At 43.6% G+C, this 15,350-nt stretch overlaps 1 protein-coding gene across 1 annotated transcript in view; it reads right to left on the bottom strand.

Annotated features, from left to right (window-relative positions):
- Positions 1-15,350, bottom strand: part of pkd1a (polycystic kidney disease 1a) — a 61,312-nt gene that overhangs the window by 21,742 nt on the left and 24,220 nt on the right. The window contains exons 9-19 of the mRNA XM_079552597.1: positions 14,663-14,837; positions 13,152-13,354; positions 9,829-9,950; positions 9,151-9,295; positions 8,239-8,501; positions 7,722-8,090; positions 7,082-7,564; positions 6,878-7,009; positions 6,406-6,581; positions 3,949-4,079; positions 248-2,856 (exon numbers count right to left, since the gene is read on the bottom strand). Of these exons, the coding sequence (XP_079408723.1) occupies positions 248-2,856; positions 3,949-4,079; positions 6,406-6,581; positions 6,878-7,009; positions 7,082-7,564; positions 7,722-8,090; positions 8,239-8,501; positions 9,151-9,295; positions 9,829-9,950; positions 13,152-13,354; positions 14,663-14,837 (4,808 nt within the window). The remainder of the gene's footprint in view (positions 1-247; positions 2,857-3,948; positions 4,080-6,405; positions 6,582-6,877; positions 7,010-7,081; positions 7,565-7,721; positions 8,091-8,238; positions 8,502-9,150; positions 9,296-9,828; positions 9,951-13,151; positions 13,355-14,662; positions 14,838-15,350) is intronic.

Here is a 15,350-nt window from a genome sequence, read left to right as displayed (position 1 = left end):
GACATAAAATGCTCTAAATTAAGCTTTTGCTCACATTTATTTTTACATCATTATTAAAGATCGTACCAGTGCTTACAATATATAATTTGTGCTCTGTTTTTCAGGTATTGTGTGCTTGATACAGGCGCGTGTTAGGTCAAAACATATGATGGGATAATTTGCGATTATATTAATTAACTTTTGTTTAATCGTGAGTTAAAGAGTTAACTTTATCAGCCCTATTTTGCACAGTGTTTTTCCTTCTCACCTGGTTGCGGGCAGTGACGTTAACCATGTAGGTATCCACTCGTGTGAAAATGTGGACGTAACTCAGGTTGGGTTTAACTAACTCTGTGCTGTCTCCACTGATGTTAAGGAAAATTTGAGCGTCCGTGCCGGCGCCCAGCGTAACATTGAACTCCACCTCCTTGCCCACGGCTACATTCTGCGAATTGGCTTTAAGCTCCAGGCCACTTATCCTGTCCTGCGCCACGACCTCCCTGGACACCACTTGCTCATCGATGTCATTGGACGCCTTCAGTGAAATAACCGCTCGTTTTGGTTCTTGAAAAATATAGAAGGTTTTGTTCCCTGTTTTTGTCTGTCCATCAATCGTCCAAGTCCACGTTACGTTGGTGCCAGTGGTCACCTCCCCTTGTAGCCAAACAATGCAACCGGTTGAAACATAACTTTGCTCTGTCATATTTGTAGCTGAAAATCTTAGCCCGGTGATGATTTCCTGCACGCTAACGGTCTCGGACACAGTTTCTGAGCTGACGTCATTGAAAACCTCTATTTCAACAAACTTCAGTCCGGGAGCATCAAAACTGAGCATCTTTGAGGGCATGTTCCACTGCAGAGTGTTTTTATTTATGGACCATCTGTATCGCAAGTCAGACCCTTTATTTGCCAAAATGGTGATGTTAATTGGAGAGTTTACTGCTACAGGGTTGTGACTAACTTTCAAAGACACCATTTCCGCTGGTTCAAGAAAGTGGATAGTCCGATTTACAATTAAGTGGCCCAGGCGATTGGCGGCCTGCAGGACAACATCGCACGGACCCGGAGTGGAGAAGTCAACCTCCACAGTTTTCCCTGTTATATTGTAGATGGACGAGTGCGGGTCAAGCTTTCTGATTAAGTTCCAAGTGAAGGTCATGTTAGTTCCCTCTTTCAGTCCAGCCTGCAGGTGGAGTACGCGATTCGTGGCGTAGCAGCATCCCTCCGCCGGCCCATGACCACTGATCTCATCTTCCGGCACAATGTACAGCCCCTCAAGCTCTCGCTGCACAAAAAGCAAGATGCTGGCCTGTGTGGTGTCGAGGTCGTTCTCCGCCGTCACGATGATCGTAAAAGTACCCACTGACCGGAAGGTGTAAAACATGGTGTTCGTCCCGGCAATCGAGGAGCAGTGGTCACACAAAATCCAAGAGTAGCGCACGCCGTCGCCTTCGTCCATGGACGCTTCGAAGTTCACAGACGCGTTTAGGGGGACGTTTGTCAAACTCGAGTTGAGGCTTAGTCTCCGAATGGGAGCGAGCACCACCACAGGCAGGACGGTCTGATTACTGCTCACTGTGTTCACGGCTGTGAGCGTGATGTTGTAGTTTCCTGAAACGTTGTAGGTGTGAATTACGTTGGCGCTGTTTTGCATGAATCCGTCACCAAAGTCCCACGTGTAGGAGACGTTGGTGGCCACGGAGGACGTGTGGAAAGCATAGGGCTCGTTTAACGTGAAGTTGTTATACTTGGTGTTGTTGTGCAAAATGACAATGGAGCCAATGGGCATCTGGATCTCAATGTTGATGCTTGCGTTCAGAGAGGAGATGTTATTGAAGACAGTGACAGTCACGCTGTACTGGCCCGGGTCGGTGTACTTCGTGACCACATTTTCAGACCCTTGGACTAGTACAGGGTCATCGCCTTGACCGAAATCCCACTGATAGCTGTAGTTAAAATGCGGCTCTGCTTTGACTTCAAACACAATCTCCTCCTCAACGGCGTAGTGCGTCTTTTCCGGGGTGAAGCCGATGTTTTTAAGGGTGGGCTGCACACAAACACATGTATCCTTGGTGGCTTTGCTCACGCCACTGGAAATGGTCAGAGTGAGGTTGTAGTTCCCACTGGTCTCGTACGTGTGAGAGATTTGATGACTCCCATGCTGGACCTCAGTAGCACTATCGTCTCCAAATTTCCACTCGTAACTGTGAGCGGAGGCATTACCTGTGACAAAAGCCAGGAAATTTACTGGGGTGTTTTCATGAACGCAGCCAGACGGTTCAATGTGGACAACTTGGAATTCGAAGACGTGTATGGGAAGCACAGTCCAGGCAGAGCTGACGGCATTCGACGCCGTCACGTTCACCGTAAAGTTGCCATCAGTGGCGTAGTTGTGTGATATATAAGGCTCGGATACAGTGTGGACGGAGCCATCGCCCATTGAGAAAGTCCAGGTGACATTGTTGCCAGATGTAACGTGAGCCCAAATTGACGTGGGACAGTGGAGCTCAGATGGAGACGACGAGTTCGTTGTCAGGTTTTCGATTGGCTCGAACACAAACATCTCGGCACAGGCGGTCAGAGAGCTAATGGTGTTGTTCACGAGGACACATATGTTGAAGACACCACTCTGGGTATAGGTGTGGTTCACTCGCCGGCCCTGCAGCGGCGCAGAGACGTCCCCGAAGTGCCAGTCATAGTGTATCCCGTACGGAGAGGGCAGGGGATGGGCCTCGAACTCGGCCGGTTGTCCTGCCAGCAGCAGCGGGGGCTCTGTCTGAATGTCGACGTGGTTGAGGATGCTGTAGACGCTCATGTTGATGGTTTGACTGATGTTTTCATAGCGGTTGGACACAGACACTAAAGCCGAGTAAATCCCTGCAGAGGAAGTGAAGAAAAAAAAATTAATATGTCTATCAAGTACACACCGAATTCTAATGTTGTACAGTGAGTTAAAGTTATTACAAAGTATTGACCTCTTAACCCTCACCTGAACCAAGCACATTTTCTGCAGTTTGGCTTTACCCAAGTCTAAAAGCTAAAAATAGGAAAACTTTTTTTTGGTGCAAAATTCAAGAAGCAACAAAGAAGTAACAAAAACGTTCCAGAAAAGACACAACATAAAAGTGAAAAAGCAACAATGTGACGAAACCACAACAAGCAATGAGAAAAAACAATGAAAAAGCAACAAAAGCATGACACTGAAAAACTGATGATCAGTTTCCTAGGCCTTGGCTTTGAAATGAGGCATTACACCGTTGCTCTCCAGTCCAGAAGCTTTGTAGATTTGTGTAAATCCGAACTAGAGTAAATGCACTTGGTTAAGGTGGGGGGTAAGAGGTTAAAATGTCATCAAGCCATAATTCAGTAGCAATGTAAAACAAATGTATGGAGCATAATGATCTGCTGTTTCTAGATCACAGGCACGATCTTAAACAGATTTATTATTTAATCTCTTAATTATTATTAATTATTTAAAGCAGAACTAAGTAACTCATGCCCCTAGAGGTCATAAGCGCCACTGCAGGTGTCGTAGCATGTTATGTTTTTTTACTCATTAATTGTCCGTGAGAGTAAATACTACGCTGACAGAAAAGACAAAGGGAGAGAGGGATATTGTACATCCAATTACACAATGGAGATACATTTTTTCAGTCAAACTTGGCTGTAAATACTGTTTAAGTGGCGCTAACCCACAGTTAGCTTTGCCTGTTAGCCTGTTAGCTTCTTCTTCATGATTAGGGTGTATTGGTGTAAGGTAAACAGGTTACTTAGTACTGCTTTAAATCCCTGTATAACAACAAAAATCCTTCTCCAGGATGTTTTTGGTGAAAGTTTTTATTGTATTATTTTTGATGAAATTTGCAATGAAAAGATTAGTTTTTTATGTGATTTATACATGACACAAAAAAGGATTTCTGTTTTATAATGAGTTGAAAGTCATAAATAACTATTACACTTTAAAAATACCTGGTTGAGAGTAGACATATGTGACGTTGTTACTGAGTAAGACTTGATTGGGGGAGTCCGGGCTTTGCAGGGCGGAAGCGTATGGAGGCTTATATTCAAACTCTTTGTATCCACCGTCACCAAAACACCATCTAGACAAAAACAATATACAAAAGCACAACTGGTGAGTAAGCAAGACAAGAACTCTGTGTCCATTTGCTCACGGGGGAAGCATTCAGAGTTACTAGATGCATCACAGACTTGGAGAGAGAGGAGTGGAAACTAAAAACACAGGAAGCTGCAGTGGATCTGGGATGGTGTGAGTGCAGAGGCCCGAGAGAGGAGGGTGGGACTTTCAAGGAACCAGAGGGAAAAAGGGCCAGTGAGAAAAGAAGGGAAAATTCTTGTCAGCAATCTGCTCTAACCACACAGCCGTAAATCCAGCACTCCGCAGCTAGGATTACTGCAGCGATCTTACTGCGGCCTCTGCTCTCAGATCGCGCTTAATTATTTCTTTTTTATTTCGTACCAGACCTACAACAGTGGTTCTCAAACTGTGATACTGTACGTGTTCTACTAGGGCTGTTTGCGGGATCATCTGCCATTTTGTCTGTCTTTACTGAGAGATCATTGTATTTACGCGTCAATAGTGACTTTAGGTTGGGTATTTTTCTGGTTCAAGCCCCACCTGAACCGAGCACATATTCTCTAGTTTGGCTTTACCCAAATCAAAAAGCGTCAAAACAGCGACGAAAACAAGGTGGAAAAAACGCAACAAAGAAGCAACAAAGAAGCAACAAAAGAGCGACAACAATGTGCCGAAGAAGCAACAGTAACAAAGCACCAAAAACACAACTAAAAAGTGTCAAAAACACCGCAAAAGAGCGGCAAAAAGCAAGGGAAAAAAGCGATAAAGAAAGCAACAAAAAATGACAAAAACAAGGCAAAAACGTGACATAAACGTGGCAACAACACAACAAAAAAGTCACAATCAGTTTTGTAGGTCTTAGCTTTCAAATAAGGCGTTATGCTGGCCTAAAGGCTGAAAGTTCCAGTCGAGAAGCTTTTAGATTTGGGTAAAGCTGAACTGGAGAAAATGCACTCGGTTAAGGCGTGGGCCAAGACGTGGTTTGCACCCAGTTTGGACATTTTTTAGTCCAATTTAGACACAATTTAAACCCGGTTTAGTCCTGATATGATCTCGTGCTACTAGTGTATAAAGTCTGAGAACCACTGCCCTATAATAAAAGAGTTGATGTAGAAATTGCTTTGCGAAAACACAAGTCACCACCTGGATTTAACTAACTGCTATGATCTGGGACTGCTGCAGTTGGTCAGGTCGAGGTTCAGCAAAGAATAAGATCAGCCGACAACCTGAGCATCTTTTTCTTTGGTCAGGCAGGTTTTATATCTTCACAAAAAATGTAGGTCTGTGGTCAATTTAACCTCGTAACTCCCACCTGAACCGAGCACATTTTCTCAACTTTACCCAAATCGGAACATTTCTCGACTGGAGCTCAAAGCCTATTCACCTTATTCCGCCCACTTTTGCCTCTTTTTGCTTTGTTTTGGCACTTCCGTTGAGAACGAGGAAAAATGTCCGCCACTAAAATCTGATGTTTAGTATAGATTGATTTAAATGTCCAATGTTCATTTGCACCAAGCAATGAGAATCAGTTACCTGTAGTAACTGATTTTATGCGGATTTCTCTAGTCCCATGTTAACTGAAAGGGCAGCGCCCACATGAACTTACGGAATAAGCTGAATAGACCAGTGTGACGCCTCATTTGAAAGCTAAGACCTTCAAAACTGATTTAAGAGTACTACTCGCATCGTCGTCAATTTTTCGTCATATTTTTGTTGCTTTTTTTGACGCCTGTTTTGTCGTGTTGTTGCTGCTTTATGTTTTTTTTACTGCTTTTTTATCGTCACTTTTTGTTGCTTTTTGACACTTTTTTGTCACTTTCTTTGTTGCGTTACTTTTTTAAATCGTTTTGCTGCTTTTTTTGTTGCATTTTTTATGCTTTTTTGTCACCTCTTTTATTGCTTTTTTGCTGCGTTTTCATCCTCATTTGTGTCTCTATTTTGTCTCTATTTTGACACTTTTTACAAGAAGCTTTTAGATTTGGGTTAAGTCAAACTGGCGAAAATGTGCTCGGTTCAGGTGGAGGTTAATTCATTGCCCATGATACTGGAAGATACAGCATCTATATAAGACATGAAGATTTCTTTTGAGAATGAAAAAAGATATTTGAACAACATCATTGCATAGGAATAAAGGGGTGGGTATGAATATCTCTTGAGCCCACTGTACAAATGATGAGAAGAAGAAAAAGAGCAAAAGCTACAGATGACTGCTGTGCCATTAGGCGACAAATAGAGGAAAATTGGGTCTAATAGTTTTTCACAACAGGACACGTCACAGATCATCAATTGAACCTGACATCACTGCCAACCCATCAGCTCACTGATCGTACCGGAAAGTGGCCGTCACAGACATGTCAAGCAGCACAGAGGTGGTGAAAGTCTGAGTGGAGCCCTGCGGGACCACATCTGGGACGCCTCGCACTGAGAGGTTGGCCATGGCCACCAGCCGGTCCACCGTCACATTGAAGTGCTCCGTGATGGTGCTGACGTGGTTCAAGGCTGTCACCTGCAGAAAAATGATTATTAGTCAAGAGAGCAGGTCAGAACAGGAGTACTCAATACTTTCCACAACAACTGGAAAGTATTGAGTAAATAAAACAACACGGTAACGCTGTGTCGCTGCTTTCAAATTATCTGTTAAATTAAATTAGATTTTTTGTTTTGTTTCATTAGCATTTTACTATCTGCTGACTCATTTTCAATTGAGATAAAAGCCACCTGTTTAAGTCCATTTGTGGCTTAAAAAGAACACCTGACAGTAAATGAGTCAGCAACATTAGTGTTAATGTTGAAGACACTCACAGTGAGTTTGTAGACCGCTGCGTGCTGGTAAATCACATTGAGTACTGTGTTGTAATAAGTGAAGTAAGGCTTGTCATCAACAGTCCACTTGAATGTGGGATTGGAGCCTTTTAGCACAGACGCAGTGTAGCTCTGAAACACAGAAACAAACTCCTGTAAAACAACGATCATAAATCAAATTTTTAACGTTTAATAAACACATACCACAACAGACTCCATCAGTACTCTGTGAGCCGGGTGTGGCAGGACCACTAGCCCCAGCAGTGGTTCCTCCAGGTGGACCACCACAGACAAACTGGCCTCTGTCACGTTGTTATGGGCCTCCAGCTCCAACTGCAGGGGGCTCTCCTGCCCCTCCAGCCCTGGTCCCAGTTCCAGCACTGCATACTGACTGGGCGCTGTGAGCTCAGCCCGGGAGCCTGGGTTTGGACTGGGCTGACAGAGACCAGGACGGGACACAAACTCCAAGGGGCAGGAGGGCAGAAAGGTCACGGTGCGATTGGTCCCACTCCAAGTGACATTGGTCGAATATTGAGAATTCACACGCAGAAGTATCTGTGTGTCATTGGGCTGGAGGTAAATTGATCCATTTTGCAGAGTTGGGTGGATGACGGTCAGGCCCAGAGGAGGTACCACTCGCAGCAGACACGTGTCTGAGGCTGGGTAGGACGGGTCCGCAGAATACACCTGCCACAGTTCAACAGACAGGAGTTACATAACCATAATAAGTAGCACATGAATATGAATCATATGTTGTTTGGACAAACACTGGACACATTCGGTTTACGTAATGTGAAGTCTAATTTTAGTTTATGGCCTAATCAACACAATAATCTAATCTTACCGTCAGGCTGTAATCGCCGGGCTCCTTTAAACCAGTTATCAGATGCTCTCCTTGCAGCTGCGTCTCACTGTGTCCCACATAGAGCACTCTGACCGGACACACCACCTCCTGCAGCCACCGCGCCCCTCCAGCCGTCACCAGCGCCTCGATGTCCAGCTCTGGGTCAGAGACACGACCTGCCTCATGCTCTTCGGTCGGCCCAGTGTTGTTCAACCAAAACCACTCAGACTGGTTTATGGCTAAGACCGACTGGTGCCAAGGGGACTGCGGAGCAGGCTGACAGTGAGAGAGGGACCCTGGGCCTGCGTCATGCTGGAGGGCGAGGACATCCCCCGGGGAGACAAGGAGGTCCTCTACTTGTTCTTGTATCTAATAAATTTAGATTAAATTTAGATAACAGCATCACAACCACATTGTCCTGTATTTTAACCAGTGAGTAGTCAGTTAAAGACAGGCTACCCTTATTTACCTATTATGCTTAATATCCAAACTGTAAACATTATCTTTATCATCTTACCAGTATATGAGCAGGGGGTCCCGCGGGTAACGTGAAGACCACCTCATTTTGTAGCATGTAGTGTGGCCTGAACACCCCAGGGGGTAACACATGGGCCTGGGAGCAGTTGGAGCAGGACGCAGGCTGACACGGGGCAGACAGGGCCAGACACTGCAGCTGGAAGGGGCACCACTGCTTCAGCGGCGGGCAGGACGGAGGATCTCTGACCCCAGAATCATTAGATACACAGACAGCAACTGGGGCACAGGCAACACCTCCACAACCTGGCACACAAGAAACGCTAAACTTTACTCTGTGAGAAAAGGATCAGAAATAAGCCTTACCAGGTTTGTTCAATGTAATTTCACATTCCTATTGAAAGACAATGACCATGAGCAGCATAGTGTATGTAGCCTCCAGGCTACAAGAATTTGTCGAATGCGTCTTTGCTTTTCAAGCAAAGACGCATTTCGACAGTCCAGTTCCTGCTGGACTGTCCTGTCTAATAAAACCAACGGGCTTAAAAGATCGTTAAAAGAAGATCGTTATGAAGCTCCTCTAGAAATACAGTTTAGATCCAGCTATCATCATAATCCCTAATTCTGTATTATACTATTTTAGATTCAAGCATTCTGTAGTAAAAGCAATACAAGCATAAGCATCATATGTATATTTAGCCTTAGATATCAAGTGAAAAATACAGAAGTGGCCTTGACCGTTTCAGTGTTATTGAATGAGTAATGTTGAATGTTAAATCATTTTTGACCCAATGTCCTCTTATTTTTCCATCTTTCCCCTAAGTCCTTGACCTAACAGCTCCAGACACGTCCAGTCAAGATGAGCGACGGGAGTAATCTCGAGTGATGGGAGCAGGTGGCCTAAACGTTTCTTGACACCTGTGGATCAGAGATGTTAAATGTGTGAGAGACACACCGGGGAGCAGCAGGTGGAGTTTGCGGCAGTGGGGTCTGTAGATCTGGAAGCGGATCTGGACTTGTGTGTGAAGCTCCAATGTGTTGAACTCCAGCGAGGACAATCGACCGGCGTGGACAAAGTTCAACGCTGGAAATAACAGCACCTGAGAGTGGATAAAGTAAGCAGCGACATGCAATTACAGGCCTCATTATGATTACTCATTTGAGCCAGTATCAGTACTTTATGTAAACATGAATGTTGCAACTGGAAATGTAACTTGCCATTTATCCAATACTATTAGAGAAATACATACAGTACAATGAAGATGCGGAAAAAGAGACAGGCACTGTATAGGTGTATTTTTTGGTTTGATGATTCAGAATTGGTATTTAGTATTGTGTTTTTCCTATATAATAAGCTGTTTAATAGGAGAACCTAGTTTGCCAAGGTTTGCAGCAGAAAGGTAAATCGAAGGCCATTTCTGCAGGAAAATAAACATCTTTGTCAATGTTCAGAGTGTAAAAAAAAAAAAGAATAGCCACTTGTTAAACCCAAGGTAAAAGCTATACTTTATTGACGTCACAGCCACTCGGTTCTGAACAAATGGAAGCGTGTTGAGAAAGGAAATAATGCAAGTGTAAACCGTTTTATAAAGCGGAATAAAGCGCCAAAGTGACAGTATCAAGCATGCCTTACCTCAACACCACCACTGGTTGGTTTTGGAGTTAAAAGAAGATCTGCTTGGACACGAAGCAAAGGATAGTGGGTCGGGAACACCGCTAGGCCCACCATGTACACTCCTGCATCAGGGACTTGAACTGGAAAACAAAACACCATGAGAAACACTGGCATACTGCTCTCTCCCTGACTTCATGATAGTTAGAGTGTAAGGCCCTGGTGAAATCTGATGCTAACTTTAAACCCTACAAGTAACAATATCTCAGGGTGGCTTAGCGACTTGCACACTTCCCTCACAGCACAAAGGCCCGAGTTCGGGTGAAGTTTCCTCCGGACAGATAATTTATCCTCTAGCAAGGTAGTTCTGACCAAATGACCAAAGCTAGATCAAGAGCTGGAGATGGGTCGCCCAGTGCTCCCTAACAGATTTCCCCCACGATTGAAAGATGGGTGAAATGCAGAAGACAATTCCTTCTATGGTAACACTTAAAGGAATAGGCCATCATTTTTCCATACTGAGTTTATGTTCTTACCTGAGCTTAGACGAGTTGATGTGTACCTGTCTGGTCTTTGTGTGTGCGCTCAGTCACACAAAAAGATCAAAGATGTTTTAAGCATTTAGCCTCTCCTCCTCTCCTTTATGGGGCCAAACGGGGGTGAAGATATTACTGCGCGGACGTTGTAGTGCTCCTAAGGCAGGGGTGTCAAAGTTGTTTGGGTCAAAGGCCAAAATTCAGCCCCCATGGCGGGTCGCAGGCCTCATATTATGCAAAGGACTGTGGCCTCATAAATAACAACATCTCATAGTTATTGCACTTAATCAGCCCGTGTCAAGTCATTGTTCATTTACTCCATACTCAATGGCAGTAAGTTACTATTGTAGCCACAGCCACCCTGGTGCAGACTGACTATTTACCATGTGGCTATAATATGCTGTTTATATCCTGATCTTTTAAATTCTTTCCTTTTTTAAATTTATGCTGCCCCCTAGTGGCTGAAGTGAGCAAACTGGATTTAAAAATCCATAACTCCGCACAGGAATGGGCTAGACACTTACTTTTTATTTTGGCATGCTCTGGAATTCATGCTCCTCAAAGGGCCACATTAAATCATCTGGGCCTTGACCTTGACACATGTGTCCTAAGGTGTTATTATGCCTTACAATAAAATACGCCTAATTTTGTATAACTATATTTGGATCGTGTAACTACTCACGCAACCGTATTTAAATAGGGAAAATGTGGAAGAGCTTGGTCGCTTCTAACTTCACCCCTGTTTGGCCCCAACAACATCTTTGGTCTTTTTGTGTGACTGAGCGCAGGCACAAAGACCAGACAGTTACACATCAACTTGTCTAAGCTCAGGCAAGAACATATCCCAGTATGGAAAAACGGTGGCCTGTTCCTTTAAGATTACAGGGAGCAAGAAAGTAGTTACACCTGTAAGCACTGGTAATTACACGTTTACATATTTGTACATTAGTTATGCAGTCATTTCCCCCAATTTATGAAACTTGTATGCCCTTTATAAAGCTGGCACATATATCACGGCCGAAACACCTGCAACTACACATTGCACCCCTTGCTACACGTTGTACACCTTTATTAAACCTTGCACTAACATGTGTAATTACTTTCTTGTTCCCTGTACCTACACATGGAACTCACAGGCTGTAACCTAAAGTGTTACCTTGTCTACCTTAACAACAACAGGAGGCCTTTGCGTAAGTTATGAAATTTTGTCTGAGCCGTGTCTTGAAATCAAAACGGTCAACCTTTCAGTGTTTGCCTTGTGCCAACATCAAGAGAGGTGAAGTACTACTGCAAGCTTTTACACACCGAAAATAAGATCTGAGTTGCTTTGAAGGCCAGTCAGAGACAAAGCCGGTCTCTCTGTGGAATGTGGAGTCAAGTTTTAAAAGGAGCTTGGCCTCATTAACTATGCTCCTGTTGAGAGGTGCAGACACTTAACTTTTAGCCTCAAAAAGGAAAGGATACTGTGAAGACACAACATTTCTGAAACAAAAGCAAATGCACTGTAGGTTTTTCACCTTGGCCATTGGTATCTGTTCACACTAGGGATGGGACGAAAAAACGATTTGAATCGATACACCGATTTGCGCACGCGAGATGCGAGTGCATCGGCAGGGAAGCCACAGATCAATGCAGTTCAGAGCATAAACATAAGATGCATCGGATTTTACGCGCTCATAACGATTTAATCTAGATACGTTACGGATGTAAAGCCCCTTAGGCCACTGCGCGCGTCATCTGCGTGCGTGCACATGTTGCTCCTCCTACGAGGACCGCGCATGTTTTACCGGTAAATTCCAGGTTGAGAGTGGCAGAAGTTCAGACTCACATCCGCGGTGTGGAGTTGGGTTGGCCTCTGCGCTGTGTTGAATGAAGGACGTCCCGTGTGCAGAACGCGATGACAAATTGCAGGAAGACAAACGCTGATAAATATTCCAAACATCGCTGTGATCCGCCCTCTTCGTTTGCCCAAGTCATTATGTCCACTTACAAGCGTAAAGAGTCCAGGAAGAGTCCAGAAATCCACTTTACTTTACTGCATTTGAGCCAGGTGGAAGTACACGTGAGACTGCGCTGAGGCAGAGGGAGCCCCGCCCATTAATTAGCATAACCATGTGAGCTTTTCTGTGTGCGCTATTAATGTGGAAATAATTCACACAATCGCCTTTTTAATATAACAATACTGATCATAGATTAATAATAATTGTCCCCCCAAAATTGTTGAAAAAACTAAAGATAAACCCATAGAATATATAGGATACAAAACCAAAATAAGTTTAAATGTGCAGTTTACATAAAAAAATATGTAGTTAACTTTGAAGTTGTCTAATATCAATTAATGGCCTCAATAATTGTGAAAATGTGTCAAATCTTAATTTATTTGAGCTGGTTCTGTTGAATCATTGCATCAAGCAAAGCGTGGATCACGAAACATCGAGATGCATCGTGATAATTGGCCTAAATGGAATCGTATCGGGCTGGTGGTGGTTACAGATGTGTGGATCCAGATGCATCGTGGTCTTGGTGATGATGCGAATCGCATCGCAGCTCTGGTATGACCAAGTGTATCTTAAATGAATCGGATCATGGCAGGCGTATCGAGATGCGAATCGGATCGGACAGTGGCCTAAGATTCCCATCCCTAGTTCACACATTGATTTGTAATTGATGCATTTGGCCTGATATGATGTAAAACTTCCACTCAAGTCTCACAAACACGGCTGATCATTGTGACATGGAAGTGATTACTGCAGACTCCTAAACTAAACAAATCTAAGGCCAGCACATTCAGCTCCACTCTGTTTTTACCTTGTGGCTTGCGCTCGCAGACATGGGCTCTCTTGATGTTACAGGGGTGAGAGCTGGTCTGTCCTCTCTGATCCAGGGAGATGCACAGATTTCCTCTTGTTATTACGAACCGCGGTGGTGGACCCTCCTCACCCTCGCCATTCACCCACAGCAGCTTCCCCGGGGACTGCACATCACTCAGACCCAACCACACGCCACGCTCCCTGAGGAGGCAGTGAGGGCAACAATTAATAGGAAATTGATGGAAATAAAATGTGTTCATTGAGATTGAATAGACAGACAGATAGACAAATACAAGGCCATATAACTGTGTACATGGTTGCCTCGGAAAACCAATGATTGCTGAAGCGAGAGGTCACAGAAATAGATCTTGATTGAAGCCCGATGCCATGTAACAGTCTGGAAGTCAGATGCTGTGTCTCCCCTGCGATTATGACGGATATATTGGATTTTCTCTTGATTGAAACACGGCAACACCATGGGGTGTTGTGAGAGCGCCCCTGTGCTTGATGCGTCCTGTGATCAGTATAGATTATTGCACATTAAGAGCCCGCTAATGGACTGCACATTTCTGATTTTAAGTGTAAAGTGAATGTATTCAAAAGTTTACTTTTTTTTAGTCGTTATTGTCACTGAAATTTCAGTCGACAACAACAAAATAGTTGGTGGGTGTTGGAATTTGAGGCAAAAGAGCAATAAAACATGAGCTGAAAAAACAGGTTGGGTTATATAAGAGTGAGGAGGCGAGGGGCACATCTGCAGAATGTTTTGGTTACCCCAATAAATCTGGGGCCTTTACACTCTATACTATTTCCCATTAAAATTCACTGCATTGTGGAGAGTGCATGCCCTGCCAGCACCTCCAACCAGTGCAGCTGTGCTCGTGCAGATGTGAGTTATGTAACCCTCCTTGACCTAAACAGAAAACATGAAGCCTTAAAGTAGAGCATGGCTAGAAATCTGATATAAAACAGCAGACAGAGCTGAAACACATACCTGCTCATGTTAAAAGCATTAGAAACAAAGTTGGACCAGAACACAAAGAGACCAGACTGTTTTAAAATAATACACAGAGTGGTGTCACATCCTCGTGTCTCTTTTGGTTACAGTTTGAGTATCTGCAACAGTCTATTTTTCTCTTCATCAGTAAAAGGCTATTTGTGAAACTGTGAAATATCACCCCCACAGTGACCTTTCCAGCTTTTAATAAGAAGTAATTTGAGACAAACACAGGCGCATCGAGTTATCAGAAATGAAACTAAATACAGATTTATAAACACGTTTTTATGGACATGCCAAGTTACAGCTGGTGTTGTTAGAACCTCACAGTTCATTATTTGATAATATGCATGGATTGCCTTAGAGAAGATATTTCCAGGGGTAGCCAACATGCACAAAAACAACATCTGTTCACCCTTATATTCATTCACCATGGACAATTTACAGTAACATAGTTATCTTAAGTCTGTAGAAAGAAGCGAGAGAAGATATATCATTTACTAAGCACTCACTGTGTGACTTTAGGGGACAAAAGTCCGCGCAGTGTCTCACTCCTGACTATGGCCAGATCCCCGCCGCGGTCTAAACACTGGTGTCGCGCATCGGTCCAGTTCATCTCCTCGGGAAGGATCTCGAAACAGTGGGACGTCTCATTGTGGACCACTCCGCCGGGACAGTGAGGAGACGCTGCGAAGAGACAAACAACTTCTCTGGATTTGTTGTACCAGCTGCTATTTTTGAACAGGCTCAAGTGATCCCTCTGTGCTTGAGCATTGTTCCATAGCAGCAAACACTTCCCAAAACTAAAAGTCTGCAATAGATTCTACTCTAAATGACTGCTCTATGAAAACCTTTGTTACAGGCCCCAGATCAGACCCATCTTATTCGTTAATAAACCATAACCATATAAATCAATATCAATGAACTAAGAGTATCCAAAACTATAAACAAAGAACTAACCCTAAAAGAAAATAATGATGAAGAATTAAAAATCAGAACAAAGACTTAAGTTTTCAAGCACTGCACAAGGACTACAGGTTTAGGTCCAAAGCCTAAACCAGGAATCTGATTTGTAAATTATAGATTTAATATTATATTTTAATATAATATTAATATTATTTAAAGATTTAAACATTTGTTCCATCACTTTTAATCTATGTTGCAACTACCAACTCCTTTTGAGCTCAAATGTCACATGTT

The sequence above is a fragment of the Gobius niger genome (assembly GCF_951799975.1).
Source record: "Gobius niger genome assembly, chromosome: 3".
Lineage (NCBI taxonomy): Eukaryota > Metazoa > Chordata > Actinopteri > Gobiiformes > Gobiidae > Gobius > Gobius niger.
The sequence above is the reverse complement of the archived record's forward strand: the minus strand, read 5'-3'. Positions and strand labels throughout refer to the sequence as shown.